At 35.7% G+C, this 16,494-nt stretch overlaps 1 protein-coding gene across 1 annotated transcript; it reads left to right on the forward strand.

The window, feature by feature from the left end:
* Positions 1–225: 225 nt before the first annotated feature.
* LOC110790233 (protein FAR1-RELATED SEQUENCE 5-like) lies at positions 226–15,257 on the forward strand. Its single transcript, XM_056836180.1, has 7 exons — positions 226–549; positions 655–743; positions 1,297–1,481; positions 7,671–7,754; positions 13,520–13,771; positions 13,864–14,623; positions 14,822–15,257. Exons 1-7 carry the CDS (start codon positions 226–228, stop codon positions 15,255–15,257), a joined length of 2,130 nt encoding a protein of 709 aa, XP_056692158.1.
* Positions 15,258–16,494: the final 1,237 nt, after the last annotated feature.

Genomic DNA, 16,494 nt, shown 5'->3' on the forward strand with positions numbered 1-16,494 from the left:
ATTAATTTTCTTTGCAAGAGTTAAAAAAGAGACCAGTGTTATGTTCTAGATTATGGCAACCTCATTTGTGGAAAACAATAACAGTAATCAACAAAGTAAGGAAATGAGCAATACACGAATTTGTAGAAGGAAAGGAATAAAAAACACAACGAGATTTACGTGCTTGCTTAAGGAAGCAGGGGCGGCCAGTAGCTTCAGAAAATATGAAATGAGCCTGACAACCCAATGAGGAGGAGGAGATATTGGTTTACTAAAAATAAGGGCTCTCGTGCTGTGATTCTTGAGCCACTATTCAGGGCTATCAAACTGCGAGATTACCCTAATATGACTAGTTATTGCGACCGTCTCAAGACACTCTCCGATCAGTTGTCGGACATCGGTGCTCTAGTGTCAAACCAGAGGCTCGTTCTTCACTTGTGTTGTAGTCTCACGGAGGCCTACAATGGTGTTGTTCCTCTCATTGAACACAAGGATCCCCTTCCTCCGTTTGCTCAAGCCCGTATGGCCAACCGCGCCTTCGATGATGAGTCACTACCAAACGATGCTCTTGTCTTTGCCCAGAATCTGGGCGACGGTGGTGCGTCCTCATTTTCCTCTCACTCCTCTCATGCTTCTCATAATAACAACAATTGTGGGTTGAATAATAATTACTAGCATCGTGGTGATCGCGGTGGTGAAGAGGGAAAAGGGGGAGGCGGCAGTGGCCGGTCGAAAGGGTCTTGGAAACGGCGGCAATGCAGGTGGTAACACAGGTGGGGGTAGTGGGCTGCAGCAGGTATACTCCCAACCTCCTAAAGATGGCTGTGGGCCGGGCTGGCCCGAAATCCGACCCGACCCGGCACGAAAAAAGCACGGTCCGGCACGAGCACGCAAAAAGCACGGCCCGGCACGGGCACGAAGTCGTGGGCCGGGCCTGGGCCTTAATTTTTTGCAAAAAGCACGACAAGGCATGTCACGACTCGACCCGGTACGACAAAGCACGTTAAATTTAGTCAAATTAGCCTTATGCACGTGGGCCCGGCCCGAAAGCACGTGGGCTTGGGCCGGACCTGGGCCTTATTTTTAACTTTTCGGCCCGAGACGACACGGCACGAAACAATGTGGGCCTGGCATGGGCCCGACACGATTAGGCCCACGACTCGTGGGCTCGGCCCGACCCGGCCCACAACCATCTTTACAACCTCCTCCTCCTCCTGCTTGGCAGAATCAACAGTAGGGGTGGGCCTGGCAACCTTAGGCCAGCCACCATGCCCCTATCCCACTTCTAGATTCAGGCCCACTGTAAATCGGTTTCAGGCCAGAGTTCTTGGAGAGCTCTCGACCACAGGCCCATGCGGCATTTTTGGCCCCGTCTTCAGGTTACGGCCCGGTGAACACTCCTACGGATATTGACCAAGCTATGCACACTCTCACTCTTTCTCCACCAGATGATCAATGTTATATGGATACCGGGCAACATGAGTACATGACCGGAAATCAAGGTACTCTCACTTCTTATTTTAATTTGAGCACTAATCGTAATATTGTTGTCGGAAATGTTCAGGCTATTCCAATTCTAGGTTGCGGCCAATCATCCTTGTACCCCCCCCCCCCCCCCCGCCCGCCCCCAAACACGCCTTTATCTTTGAAAAATGTCTTTTATGCTCTCAAACTTATCAAAAAAATCTCATTTCCGTTCGTCAATTTGTTAATGATAATTGGGTTTCTGTTGAGTTTGATCCTTTTGGAATTTCTGTGAAGCATTTTAGGATGGGGGTGGAACTCATGAGATGTAATAATTTGGGCAATCTTTATTGTAATCCCCCGTAATTTTATAAATCTTTTAATATATTTCAACGTATAGTTAATTATATTTAAATAGATTTTACGAATTTTAGAAATAAAAAGGTAATTAACGAATATTTATTTTTATACGTTTTAAATATTTCAACGATTTAAGAAATTAAAATAATTTTAGAATTTTATGTTGAAAAGAAATCGAATTACGAAACCGATTGAATTTAGAAAACGATCCTAATCGATTTTGGATTGAAATCCTAAAACTAAATCCTAATTCTAGCCCAACTGACAAAGCCCAAATAATAAGACCCAAAACACGTTACTCCTTCCTTCTCTTTCAATATTACGTAAAAACAAAAAAAAAAAAACAAACAAACAAACCAACCATCTCCTTCAAACTCACGTAAACCCAAACCCTCAAAACTTGCTCCTCTCTTTGCAGCCGTCGCCGTCAACCACCGCCGGACTAACGTCGCTGCACCACTCTCCCATCACCGTCGGTACACCTCCTCTCTCCTCTCGTCGTTATCTTCCCTTTCGTTTTTATTTTCTTGCGTTCGTTTTATATCCTCCTCATCTCGTTTCTGTTTTCTTGAACCAACGGTAGCCACCGCGTGCACAGCCGCGACCACCAGGCCAACCACAACCATCACCTTCATCGTCGTCGCTGCCCTGCTCAGCCGACACCCTCTTCTCTCTCATCCTTCGCGTGGAAATCCTTCATTTCCCTGCTTGTTCTTGCGTAAGTCAGCCGCACCACCAGCCGGACACCGACGTCGCCAACCTGATCTCGCATTGCCACCGTGCCGCCTTGCCGCAGCACCACCTCCGGCCAGCCAGCCTTATCTCCCTCACTTTTGGTTATTTCTCAAACCCTTAAAACTATTAGTGTTTTAATTTATATTTTATTAATATAATTCATGTTTTTCTTGAATTAAATTATAGATTTTATGAGTCAATTATGAAATTCAGATTTTATGTTTGCATAATTAAATTATTAATTTTCAGATTATATAATTGAATTGAAATAAGAATTTTAATTATTAAAGCATGAATTTTTAAGGTTTTAATAGTTTTAAAATCATAGTAGGATGATTATAAAGTATGAAAGTTATTATTTTTATGATTTTAAGCATGTTGGACATATTTTGGAGTAGTTTGAAACTATTTCATATTGCTGAAAATTGTAAATTGCGTGTTATATTGGAATTTGTGATAATTCGTGATCGTTAGTGAAGTAATCACTATGCCAGGAGATTTAGTAGTTAAGTTCGGATGTTGAGGAAAGTTCTAAATATGTTTAGGATGTATTTAGAATGCTTGTTTATGGCTGCGAATTATTAGAAGTTGATTGGGAATCTTTATTGGTTGTTTTAGGTGGAGAATTCTCTGTAGGCGACTTTTGAAAGTGTTAAAGTGGTCTATCAGTTTGTTTACACAAGGTACGTACATACCTGTGTGCTTGGAATGTGTGTTATTTGTTGAAACCAAGTTGAAATTTGTTGATGAACTTGATTGTGTCGGAATTTCATGTTTAATATTGTTGGATGGACATGTTAAGCATATGTATTTCGTTATGAGAATTATAACATGTTAGTAGATGATTGATGCGAACATGTTGGTTGGGAACATTAGATTATTATATATATTGATTCAGATCGATTGTTCTTTGTTCCCTTTTAGCTTTTCACTACTTTATGAGGGCCGAGGACCTTGTTTAGTAAGTTGAAACCTTATACCCATATAGAGGGGTTGATCAGTATTAAAGGAAAGGTTGGGTTTAATTGGAATGAGTCTTGTTTGATACATTTGTGATCACTTACTTAATTCCAAGATAAAAACAATTGTGAATAAATGTGGATTGTATGCCTTATGTGATTGTTGAGTCATAACAGGGTTTCAATTTGTAAATCATGTAAAGTGAAACTGAGTAGCAATAGCTTTAGACTATGCACGTCTAAAGTGACGGACAAACAGGAGTTGGGGTTCATGGTGGTAGCCCATGGCCTTTATCTCGGACCGGATTGATCACCGTGTCCTATTTTTTATTCAAACGTTCCTCGATATCGCAGGTCACTGAGGTTACGGAGTCGCGCCCGTACCTCGTCTTCCTTAGTGAAGCTTCTAGCTAGAAAACTCGGTCCATAACCTATTTCAATTAAAATAATATTAATGTTACAAAAGTCTAGTCCAGTCTAGTTAAGTGTGGTTTCAAATTATTATGTTTTGGTTGCCCTTATGTACGTTATTAGAATCATGTTAAGATTGTTCGTTTAATAGAATCATGTTAGGATTATTATTGATTTAGTATGTAGTACTCAGCTTTGTTGATTGCGTGCTTTTGCTTGTGCATGTTGATCATGGCTATGCCTTATTGATCCTGTGATGACCCAATCTTTGGTGAGCAGTCTCTAGGGATCAACAAGCATTGTCCATTGCAGGTTTGAAGATGATGCATCACTAGGGTTCGGGATCTGGAGAGATTTGTGTAGTCGTTATTTTATCTCATTTGAATTTGGTTTTGTTGAACTTGTTTTAATGGACTTGAATTTGATTTGAACTAATTAGGTCGACTTCGGTTTGTTGGTTTTGGTAGTTGACCTATTTAAATTATTAAAGTTATTTATTATGATTTCCGCTGCAAAATTCTGAATAAGCCGTTACGTTTTTACACGGGCGATAATATCTTGATAATTCTCTATGTTTTATATTAAAAGAGTATTTTAGAAAAGAGAGAATTGTCGGGGTGTTACAAAGTGGTATCTAGAAGCTAAGGTTTTACTTTAATAAAAAATTTAGGCTCATAACTATCTAGTTATTTAAAATAAATTTCTTAAAATCGAGCTCCATCGTATTATAGTGTTCAAAAAATTGGTACTTTTTTTTTTGGGGCCGATTTCCTGTTATCTTGTTTGAAAGTATATAATATTTCTTATTTAAGTTCGAAACGAAATTATTTATTCAAGTTAAAGTGATACTTTCGACATTTTTATTTTTCTTATTATTTATTATTCAAAAATAATGAGTACACATTTTTTAAAGAAGTTCAAATTTTTTTATTATTATTTTTATTTATTTTTTTTAGCTGTTTCAAGAGTTAGAATTCGTTATTTAGGAAATATAAATCTTTTTCGAATTAATAACTTTATTTTCGAATTTATTCGTTACGCATTTCCTTTATTTATTTTACTTTATTTATTTTATATTTTTATTTATATTATTATTCTATGTTATAATTTTCTTATATTATCGTCCTTTTACTTTGTTATTTAAATTATTCCAGTGCTTTAGTTTATGAGAGATGGGTAGTATAAGAAGGGCATATAAGATAGAACTATATGTGCATTAGTAGCTAGTCAAGGTTAGCATAAGAAATTGATTGTTATGTACGTGCGTGTGCTAATTGTTTAAGTGTTGCATTTAAATGTGCATAAAGAATTGTTTGCTTCCACCAAACTTATTGCGTTATTGAACTTTGTTTATGATTTGGTTGGAAAGTCGTTAGTGAGACCTGGAATTGTTTATTTCAAGAATAAAATGTTTCTTTCCAAGTACACCAACATAGGATCCTTCGAGAAACTTGATATAGAAACCCCTGATATTTACGTGAAGAAAGTTGTGTTTGGATGTGAATATGTTGCTAGGATTCAAGAGCAACCTATCTTAATGAGAAAAGATACCGTAGCAACCACTATCATTAATTGTTTACCAAAAAAAATTCCATACCTAGAACTCAAAGAAAAATTTAAAGACATGCATTTTGATAATGGAACACCAAATTTGGCCAAGTATGAGACTAGGAAAGGTAGGTGGAGATACGAGTCAGAGATTATGACCACCATTGTTAAGGTAGCAGAAAGTGGGTTCTAATCTAGAGGGAAATGATGTAGCCGTTGAGGATGAGAATATATGAGTTGAGGCAGAAAACCCTAACCTAGAGGCCCATGAGCTTACCATTGAGATCTTTAGTGATTCAGATGTGGAGTTTTGAGGTGATGGTGAGGCGGCAAGTGAGCCTCATCAAGATGAAGACATGAAAAAAGACTCAGACTTGGAAGAAGAATTCGACGAATATTGAAGATCTAGATTTCACTCCACAAGTTTCCAAGGAAAGAACAGATAGGCAAGATGCCTTAAACATTTGAAGTTGTAATAGTTCGTTAGTTCTTTTATGTTTTAAAGAATAAGTGGCATAGCTACAATAGTTTAAAGTTAAAGCAATAAGAGTTTGAGTTATTCTTTATTCTTTTCAAGGATATAATAAAACTTTATAGAGTTAGCAATAGAAGTTAAAGTATTTTTTTTCCAATTTGGGAATTCCATAATTCGCCAACAACAGTTTATGTTTATATCATAGAACCTTTATTGTATTTTGAGGACAAATGCGTTATTACGGTTTAGAAATTGTTATTAATACTCTTTTGAGGAATAAAAGTTAGATTATTGATTATTCAAAGGATCAAGAGTTCATTTTGGGCACGCAAGGGGAATGTTTTCTTCTTTTATCCTACCTTATTATTCGTGATGATTGAATTTGGTTCCTTGTTCCTCAATTGAATTCCTTTTTGTGAATATCGTTCATGAATGATCGAGGAGATTACCTTGGAATAATTGTTGCAACTTCGTAGATGATTGGTGCACATTCGTAAATGATTGTTTGATTTACTTGAATTCTGTCTGTTGGGGAGATATTACGTGGTATAGGATACTATTAAGTGATGTTTTATACCTAAAGTAGAATATATATTATTTCCAACAATAATGACCTAGTTGTTGTTATTCGCCTCTTGGCGGAAAAGCTGACCTTACCTTTTTAGAAAACCGGGTTGGAGAGTTTGAGAAATTGTTTGGGGTTGTGAACTATCTTGAGAATATGAGAGTGGGTCAAGTTGTCATGTATTTGAAGATGAAGCCGATTTATGGTGGAGAGAATAGAATTAGGCTTAGCGCTGCTGAGAGATTCAATTAGGATTCAATTGTTACTGCCTTAAGGGAAAGTTTTACCCTACCTTTTATGAGAAAGCAAAAAGTTTAGGAATTCATAAACCTTAGTATGGGGAGCATGACCATCGATGAATACTATAGCAGATTTATAGCATGACCACCTTAGGATTAGGTGGGGAAACCTTTACATCTTTGGATATTGTGTATGGGGAAGCTGCTCATATTTATGGTTTGCATTCTAGAAGGGACAAGAAAAATATTGTTGTCGGGGAGAAAAGAAAAGAGTTTAATGCTGGGGAAAACCAAGGGAATTTCAAGAGAAATATGGATGAAAATGGGAATGAGAATTGAAACTTTCAAGGAAGGAACAAACAGGGTCACAACAATAGGAACCAATCTGAGAGAGTGTAACACTGTAAGATGTGCAATAACAACCATCTTGGTAGGAATTGTAAGGGAGAATTAATGAACTGTAACTATTGTTAGAAAAAGGGGCATAGGAAGTATGAGTGCTTTACTAATCAGAAAAGGGAACAAAATGGTAATGGGAGTGGTAACCAGGTGAAGTCGGGATTTAACCAGTCAAGAAATTAGAGTTCGAAGCCTATAGGGTCACAAAACAACCAAGAAAACCTCCATAAGTCTGCTAATTAGAATAACAACCATAACAAGGCCCCGGGTAAACTGTTTGTGATAAGTCGAAATGAAGCGGAACGACCTGTTGACTTAGTTTCTGTTACATTTCTATTAACTCCGTGCTAGTTAGAAAGTTATTTGATTCAGGGAAAGCTTATTCTTTTGTTTCGTCATCTCTTATTAAGAGTCTGAAGTTAGTAGCTTTTGAGGTGATTGATTTACCCGTTAGTATTCCTACTGTTGTAACCATAATGTGTACCAAATTGTTTAAGAACTTGCCTTATGAACTATTTTTCGGTTGTGTGAGCTAGATGTGAGTTACGAAGTCGGAATGAAGATCGAGGATGTTCCAATTGTGAATGAATTCATGGATGTGTTTCCTAGTGAGATTGCAGGTATGCCACTTGCTAAGAGTCGTTATGTCCCCTATAGACTTAGTTCCTAGAATGACGCATATATCTAAAGCACCATATAGAATGACACTTCCTGAAATGAACGAATTGAAGACACATGCAGTTGCAAGAGTTGTTCGATAAGGGTTATTTTAGAGCCTAGTACATCACCGTGGGGAGCTCAGGTGTTGTTTGTTAAGAAAAGATGGAAGTATGGGATTGTGCATCGATTTTTGGGAGCTAAACAATGTCAGTATCAATAACAAGTATCCTTTGCCTAAGATAGATGACCTATTTGATCAATTGAATGGGGAAAGTGTGTTCTTGGAGATCGATTTGCATTCGGGGTATCACCAGTTGAGAGTAGCTGAGAAAGACATACATAAGACCGCATTTAGGACTCGTTTTGGTCATTATGGGTTTACAGTAATGCCTTTTGGGTTAACCAATGCACCTGCCATATTTATGGATTTAATGAATAGGATTTCCCAAGAATTTCTAGATAAGTTTGTTGTTGTATTTATTGATGGTATGCCGAACTATTCAAAGAATGAGAAAGAGCATGACGAACACTTGAGGATTATATTGGAGACGCTTAGAAAGAATCTAGTTTTATTAAATGAAGTATACAAATCTTGAAGTCATATGTGTATAAGTGACACCGACGGAAAAGTGAAGGACTAAATTGATTGAGAACTATGTTACGTAAGGGAATAAATTTAAGAGAAGATTCGAGTGGTCCAGGATCGTTAAAAATCATTGTTGTATTGAAAGGACGGGAGGAAACACATGAATTGGTGTAAGATCTAAGAGTTAAGCCAAAAGTTATACATATATTAAAGGCGTAATGAAGTTCGGTAAAAAGGAAAAGTTGAGCAGAAGGAGTTTCTGTAAATCCTGCTAAGATTTAAGATGTGAGTGAGTGACCTACTCCAAAGAATGCGTCTGATATCTGAAGTTTTCTAAACCTAGATGACCATTATAAGAGGTTGTGAAAGAATTTTGGAAGAAAGCAAAACCAATGACCAACCTGTTTGAAAAAGGAATCGAAATTAAAGTGGAGTGAGAAATGGGAGTAAACTTTCCAAGTTTGAAAAGAACATTTAATCTCTGCACATGTTGTCGCGTTAGTTGAAACCCTATGAGACTAATTAACCTACTCATGACCTAAACCTAGCTACTATTGTGTTATCTGCGAATATTTGGAGACATTACCTTTATAGGGCAACATGTAAGATCCTTACCGAGCACAAAAGTCTGAAATTTTGGCAATAAGGTCCAGTTAAATTTGGGACAACATTGAAAATGAGTATTTCTTTCCACCCTGCAAACGATAGACATACTAAGATTACTAACGGAATATATGTTGAGAACCTGTGTTATGGATTTTAAGGGTAATTGGGAAGGCCACCTAGGTTCGATTGAATTTTCGTGCATCAATAGTTACCATGCAAGCATTACGATGTCACATGTTGAGGCATTGTATGGAAAGAATTGTAGAAGTCTTACTTGTTGGAATTAGTTTAGTGAGAATATTGTATTGAAGACATAATTCGTTGAGAAAGAAATACCCAAAGTTATTCCCTGAGATGAGTTACGAGGGCGTAACTCGTTTTCTTTACGAGGGGTAGAATGCGATATAAATTCGCGCTTTTTACCTAATTTTATGGTGTTTTTATGCATTTTTATGCTTATTTTAGCAAATTATACATGTTGATGCAAGTAAATGGATCCTCCACAAGAGTTGAAATGTGTTCGTGAATATTGCAAGTAACTCTTAGTTGGCAAAAGAATGCACAAGAGTGTCACAAAGTACTTCTCCAGTAAGAATAAGTTGAAAACTTTTGAAAAATGTGTGAATTTTCGTGTCAAGTTTCGGGACGAAACTTCTTTTAAGAGGGGTAGATTGTAATCCCCCGTAATTTTATAAATCTTTTAATATATTTCAACGTATAGTTAATTATATTTAAATAGATTTTACGAATTTTAGAAATAAAAAGGTAATTAACGAATATTTATTTTTATACGTTTTAAATATTTCAACGATTTATGAATTTAAAATAATTTTAGAATTTTATGTTGAAAAGAAATCGAATTACGAAACCGATTGAATTTAGAAAACGATCCTAATCGATTTTGGATTGAAATCCTAAAACTAAATCCTAATTCTAGCCCAACTGACAAAGCCCAAATAATAAGACCCAAAACACTTTACTCCTTCCTTCTCTTTCAATATTACGTAAAACCAAAAAAAACCAAAAAAAAAAAAAAAAAACAAACCAACCATCTCCTTCAAACTCACGTAAACCCAAACCCTCAAAACTTGCTCCTCTCTTTGCAGCCGTCGCCGTCAACCACCGCCGGACTAACGTCGCTGCACCACTCTCCCATCACCGCCGGTACACCTCCTCTCTCCTCTCGTCGTTATCTTCCCTTTCGTTTTTATTTTCTTGCGTTCGTTTTATATCCTCCTCATCTCGTTTCTGTTTTCTTGAACCAACAGTAGCCACCGCGTGCACAGCCGCGACCACCAGGCCAACCACAACCATCACCTTCATCGTCGTCGCTGCCCTGCTCAGCCGACACCCTCTTCTCTCTCATCCTTCGCGTGGAAATCCTCCATTTCCCTACTTGTTTTTGCGTAAGTCAGCCGCACCACCAGCCGGCCACCGACGTCGCCAACCTGATCTCGCATAGCCACCGTGCCGCCTTGCCGCAGCACCACCTCCGGCCAGCCAGCCTTATTTCCCTCACTTTTTGTTATTTCTCAAACCCTTAAAACTATTAATGTTTTAATTTATATTTTATTAATATAATTCATGTTTTTCTTGAATTAAATTATAGATTTTATGAGTCAATTATGAAATTCAGATTTTATGTTTGCATAATTAAATTATTAATTTTCAGATTATATAATTGAAATGAAATAAGAATTTTAATTATTAAAGCATGAATTTTAAGGTTTTAATAGTTTTAAAATCATAGTAGGATGATTATAAATTATGAAAGTTATTATTTTTATGATTTTAAGCATGTTGGACATATTTTGGAGTAGTTTGAAACTATTTCATATTGCTGAAAATTGTAAATTGCGTGTTATATTGGAATTTGTGATAATTTGTGATCGTTAGTGAAGTAATCACTATGCCAGGAGATTTAGTAGTTAAGTTCGGATGTTGAGGAAAGTTCTAAATATGTTTAGGATGTATTTAGAATGCTTGTTTATGGCTGCGAATTATTAGAAGTTGATTGGGAATCTTTATTGGTTGTTTTAGGCGGAGAATTCTCTGTAGGCGACTTTTGAAAGTGTTAAAGTGGTCTATCAGTTTGTTTACACAAGGTACGTACATACCTGTGTGCTTGGAATGTGTGTTATTTGTTGAAACCAAGTTGAAATTTGTTGATGAACTTGATTGTGTCGAAATTCATAACATAATATGTATTACAACCTATTTAAATTATTAAAGTTATTTATTATGATTTCCGCTGCAAAATTCTGAATAAGCCGTTACGTTTTTACACGGGCGATAATGCCTTGATAATTCTCTATGTTTTATATTAAAAGAGTATTTTAGAAAAGAGAGAATTGTCGGGGTGTTACATTTATCCTATCACAACCACTTCTCCAAATCGGACAACTTCTTTTCCATCAGCTTTTGCAGCATTATCTCTTAATTTATGGCATGATAGATTATGACATCCGAAATTTTTTGCTTTAGGTTCCTTTATAAAGGATAATTTTATTCAATGTAATTAATTTAAAGACTCTTTCTTTTGTCATTCTTGTCCCTTGGGGAAGCAAGTTAAATTGCCGTTTTATGATTCTTTATCCTTCACTTCTTTGTTGTTTGATATAGATCATAGTGATTTATGGTCATCATCGGTGTTAAGCTCATCGGGCCACCTGTATTACGTCTTCTTTCTTGATGAACATAAAAATTTTCTATTGACATTCCCGATTGCGGCTAAGTCTAACGTGCGTGACATATTTCTAAATTTTCGTGCATTTGTTAAAACTCAATTTGAACGGGAAATTAAGTGTTTCACTATGACAATGGTAGAGAATATGATAATGGCACATTTCAAAAATTCTTTAATGAAGATGGGATGCTTTTCCGTTTTTCTTGTCCCCACACATCTCCTCAAAACGGTAAAGCATAATGGAAAATTCGCACCATTAATAATTTCATGTGTACCTTGCTTCTTCATGCCTCTATGCCATCCTCTTTCTGGCATCATGCCCTTCAAATGGCCACTTATTTACTCAACATCCTTCCCTCTAAGGTTCTTGGGTATAAATCTCCAACCCAAATGCTCATGCTCTGTTAACAAACTTCAAGTTGGGTCTACTCCATGTGTCTTTTTGGGAAACCCTTCTAATCATCGAGGGTATTTATGATATCATTTATTTTCCGTCATGTAGTGTTTGAAGAATCCACTTTCCGTTTTGCAAAAGTGCATACACCATCTCCTCATACTTATGAGTTTCTTAACTCTTGGTTGTTGCAAGCCCCCATCGTGGCCCAATCCGGATTGCTTGCTCCGGCCCAATCCGCACCTTCTTCTTTTTTGCTTGAGCAGAATCGCAATTTTTTGGCTGCCCTCGGGTACAGCCAAGCTGGTTGTACCCCTAACCAAACGACGTCGTGTGATGCGGGTACAGCCAGCGCTGGCTGTACCCCCCCGAAAACGACGTCGTTCAGCATCTTTTTCCTAAGTTTCCTAAGTTTCCTAACTTTCTTTTTTTTGTTACTTCTTCTTCAAGTTGCGCAATTTTTATTCTTAGGGTTTATTTCGATTTTTTCTCTCTCCTATTTTCTCTCTCCTCTGTTTCGATGGAGCTCGCAGTTATTGAAAATTCTGAAGCTCTTTTCGAATCTAATTCTGGAATTTTAAGTACATTGATGTCAGAATGTAAGTTTATATTTTTATTATTTTCATTTATTTGTTTTGATTTCAATGTTTTTAGTTTTGATTGTTTTCGATTTTATATTTTGATTTTGGATAAAATGTGTTTAGAATTTTGATACTTTTCGTGTTTTCGGTGGATATTTCGATTTTGATTTGTATCTTTGTTTTGGTTTTCTGCAGAATTTCTTATTTTTTTGCAATTGTACGTTAGTTTTTTGTTCGATTTTTATTCATAATTTTATTTATTATCAATGTATATAATGTTAATGAATTTTTAGCTCAGATCTTATGAACATTATATATTTTGATAAAATACATATTATGTTATGAATTTTTGAATTGTTCTGTCCCAAAAGAAAAAATTGTTCATTGTTTAGTTATGACATTCTTAACAAATTATGAATATTTAGTTCAAGGAAATTGAATATTGTCTACAATAATAATGAACATTTTATTTAATGACTTTGAATGTTACGTATATTAGTAATGAACATTGCATTGAAATATATTGTGTCTTTTTTATTTAGATAATGAACATTCTATTGTATTATATTGAACTTTCTATTAAGATTTATTGATCATTTTCTATTTTACAATGAACATTTTATTTAATATTTTGAATATTACCTATGTTCGTAATGAACATTTTACTTAAGTACATTGAACAACACCTATTTAAACATGGACATTCTATTTTAATATTTTTAACATTACTATTTTAATATTGAACATTTTATTTAAGGATATTGAACATTTAAAATTTAAAAATGTTAGTTATTATTGAAATTGATCATTCACTATATTAACGTACATTGAACAATCACTATTTTAACATTTAACATTTCTTCCATTCGCAGTGAATAAGGAAGTAAGTCTTTTTGTTGAAGGGTCAGAATCTATGTTAATGATGAAGGAAGCTAAAAATGAAGACGAAACTTATGATATGTATAATGAATATGCTTTTAGTAAAGGTTTTGGTATTAGGGTTGGGAAAGGTCGGAAACATCAAAACAGTGAACTTTATACTATGAAACGGTTCTTGTGTAGCTGCGAAGGGGTTAAAGATGAAAAAAGGAAGAGAACAAGGTCTTATGCTAGATTGGATACGCGTACTGGGTGTACTGCTTTGTTCAGTTTTCTATTGGTAAGGATGGTGTGTGGACGGTTGTGAATCATAATATGATTCATAATCATGCTATAGTTCCTCTAAATAAGAGGCATTTGATAAGATCACAAAGGAAGGTTAGTAAGGAGGCTCTTTACTTTATGTCTACTTTAAAAGCTAGTGGTGTTAAAGTGTCTGATACCTTGAGGGTTTTGAGGAAAGAAGTAGGCGGATCTCCTATGGTTGGTTTTACAGCTAGTGATGCTTATAATGCTTTATCACGTGCAAAAGCTAATAAACTTGAAGGTCATGACTGTCATCAGTTAATCAAGTATTTTGCTCAGAGAAATTCCAGTGAAGAAGGTTTTTATTATGACTTTGAGCTTAGTGAAGAAGATGGACTTTTAAGTTTCTTTTGGCGTGATGGTAGGATGAAGAGAGATTATGATTATTTTGGGGATTTATTGGTTTTTGATACTACTTATAGGACCAATAAATATGATATGATTTGTGCTCCTTTTGTTGGTATGAACCATCATGCTAATAATGTTATGTTTGGAATGGGTTTTGTTATCAATGAAAAAACAGAATCTTTTAATTGGCTTTTTCAAACTTTCCTTACATCAATGGGTGGAAATCCTCCAATAACCATTATGACAGACCAAGCTCCATCCATTGTTGCTGGGATAAGGAATGTTTTTCCAGATGCTAGACATAGATTATGTACGTGGCATATTGGGGAGAATTCAAAGAAGCATATTGGGCAGTATAGAGCTTTAGATGGTTTTTGTGACATATTCAATTATCTTCTGAAGTATTGTGAAACTGCTGCTGAATTTGAATATCATTGGCCAAGGTAATTAATTTGTATTGCTTATTTACTTCAAATTAATAAATAATATGTACTTGTAATCTTATGAACATTTACTTATAAAGAAATGAACGTTTTATTATTTCATGTTATTACAAAGTTATATGCTTTTTCTGACTCTGAACAAATAGGTATATTCTGATGAACAATTTTGATTTTTATATTGAACATTTTGTTTTTCAGAATGTTGACTCACTATAAATGCGTTGAAAATCCATGGTTGAAGAATTTATATACAATCAGAGAGATGTGGTGTCCTGCTTATTCTAAGAACTATTGGTCTGGTGGTGTGTTATCATCACAGCGTTGTGAAATTACCCACAAGTCAGTTTCCCATCGACTTGATAAGACACAAGGCTTATGTGATTTTTATCATGTTTTTTTGGATGTTATTTCTGAGTGGAGGAGCAAAGAGAATGGTCATGACTACAGAAATTGGAAAGGTAGACCAGAAGTTGCAGCTGCAAATTGCGGAATTCTTCTTCATGCGAGAAAGATTTACACTATAGAAGCATATGTTTTGTTTGAAGAACAATTTCTTAAAGGGATGGCATGTTCTCAAGAAGAAAAACGCGAAAACACAGCTACAGAGAAAAGTTATTATGTGTGGAGGCCTTAAAAGACTTGATTAAACATGAAGTTCAGTTTAACCAAGAGACTTTTGCAGTGGATTGTACTTGTCAGTATTTTACTGAAATGGGTTTTTTATGTTCTCATGCGCTTCGTGTTTATCATGTGCATTGTGTCCCAGAGATTCCCAATCTCTATATATTGAAGAGGTGGACAAAAGCGGCTATGTGCAGTCATTTGGTTGAAGATGATGGTGAAAAGTCCAATATAGTTGCGGCTTCTATTTGGAGGGCACAAACCCTTAGGAATTTTGTTAAGCTTGTTATGTCTAGTCAAGATTCTCTTCAAGCTAGGGCTGAGGTTGATTCTGCCTTTGGTCTTTTAAAAGAAAAAGTGGAGAGTATTAGGGGTACTATTGATTTTTCTGATCCTAAAGAGGGTGAAGATATCTTTGTGCCCTTAGTAAAAAAAACCCACAGAATTTAAGGAAAAAAGGTGAGAGGAATGACAGATTGAAGAGTACAGTTGAGAAAATCTACAATAAAGCTAAAGGGAATTGGAGGAAGAGAAAAGCAATATTTACAGATGCAACAAGGTTTAAGGCTCAATCTGCAGTCATGGTAAATATTTATTAATATTGAACATATTTGTTTTATAAATTGATCATTTGCACATAACTAATTGAACATTCCTTTTTTCTTTTTTTTTTGCTTGGTTTTTGCAGGAGTTGGATGAAGTTGGTGCCCCTGTGATTTTCTCTAATTCTCTTAATGACTCATCTGATCTAGTTGTACTAGATCCTTCACTATTTCAGGTTGTTTTCCTTGCAAAGTTTGAACATTTAGTTATAAATATATTAACATTATTATCTGATAAATGATCACTATATTATTTCAGGTTGATGCTTCTTTTCCGAAGCCACCTCCAAAATATTTTAGAAGAGGTGCTGCTGTTGATAAAAATGTAGAATCATCGGACAAGGTAGATAGTAATATTTAATTCTTTAAAATGAATATTTACATTTCTGTTTTTGAATGTCTTTACATTTTGTGTCAATTTTAGGAAAACAATTCAACAAATGAAACCTCAAATGATTCATATGTTCATGGAAGTACTAAAACCGATGCATGTACAAAAGTTAATGCATTATTGGCTACTAAAGCACCATCAGCTACTAAAGCACCATCGGCTACTAAAGCACCATCAGCTACTAAAGCACCATCGGCTACTAAAGCACCATCGGCTACTAAAGCACCATCGGTTAATAAAGCACCATTGGCTACTAA

Source organism: Spinacia oleracea, chromosome 2, assembly GCF_020520425.1.
Source record: "Spinacia oleracea cultivar Varoflay chromosome 2, BTI_SOV_V1, whole genome shotgun sequence".
In the NCBI taxonomy this organism is placed as follows: Eukaryota; Viridiplantae; Streptophyta; class Magnoliopsida; order Caryophyllales; family Amaranthaceae; genus Spinacia; species Spinacia oleracea.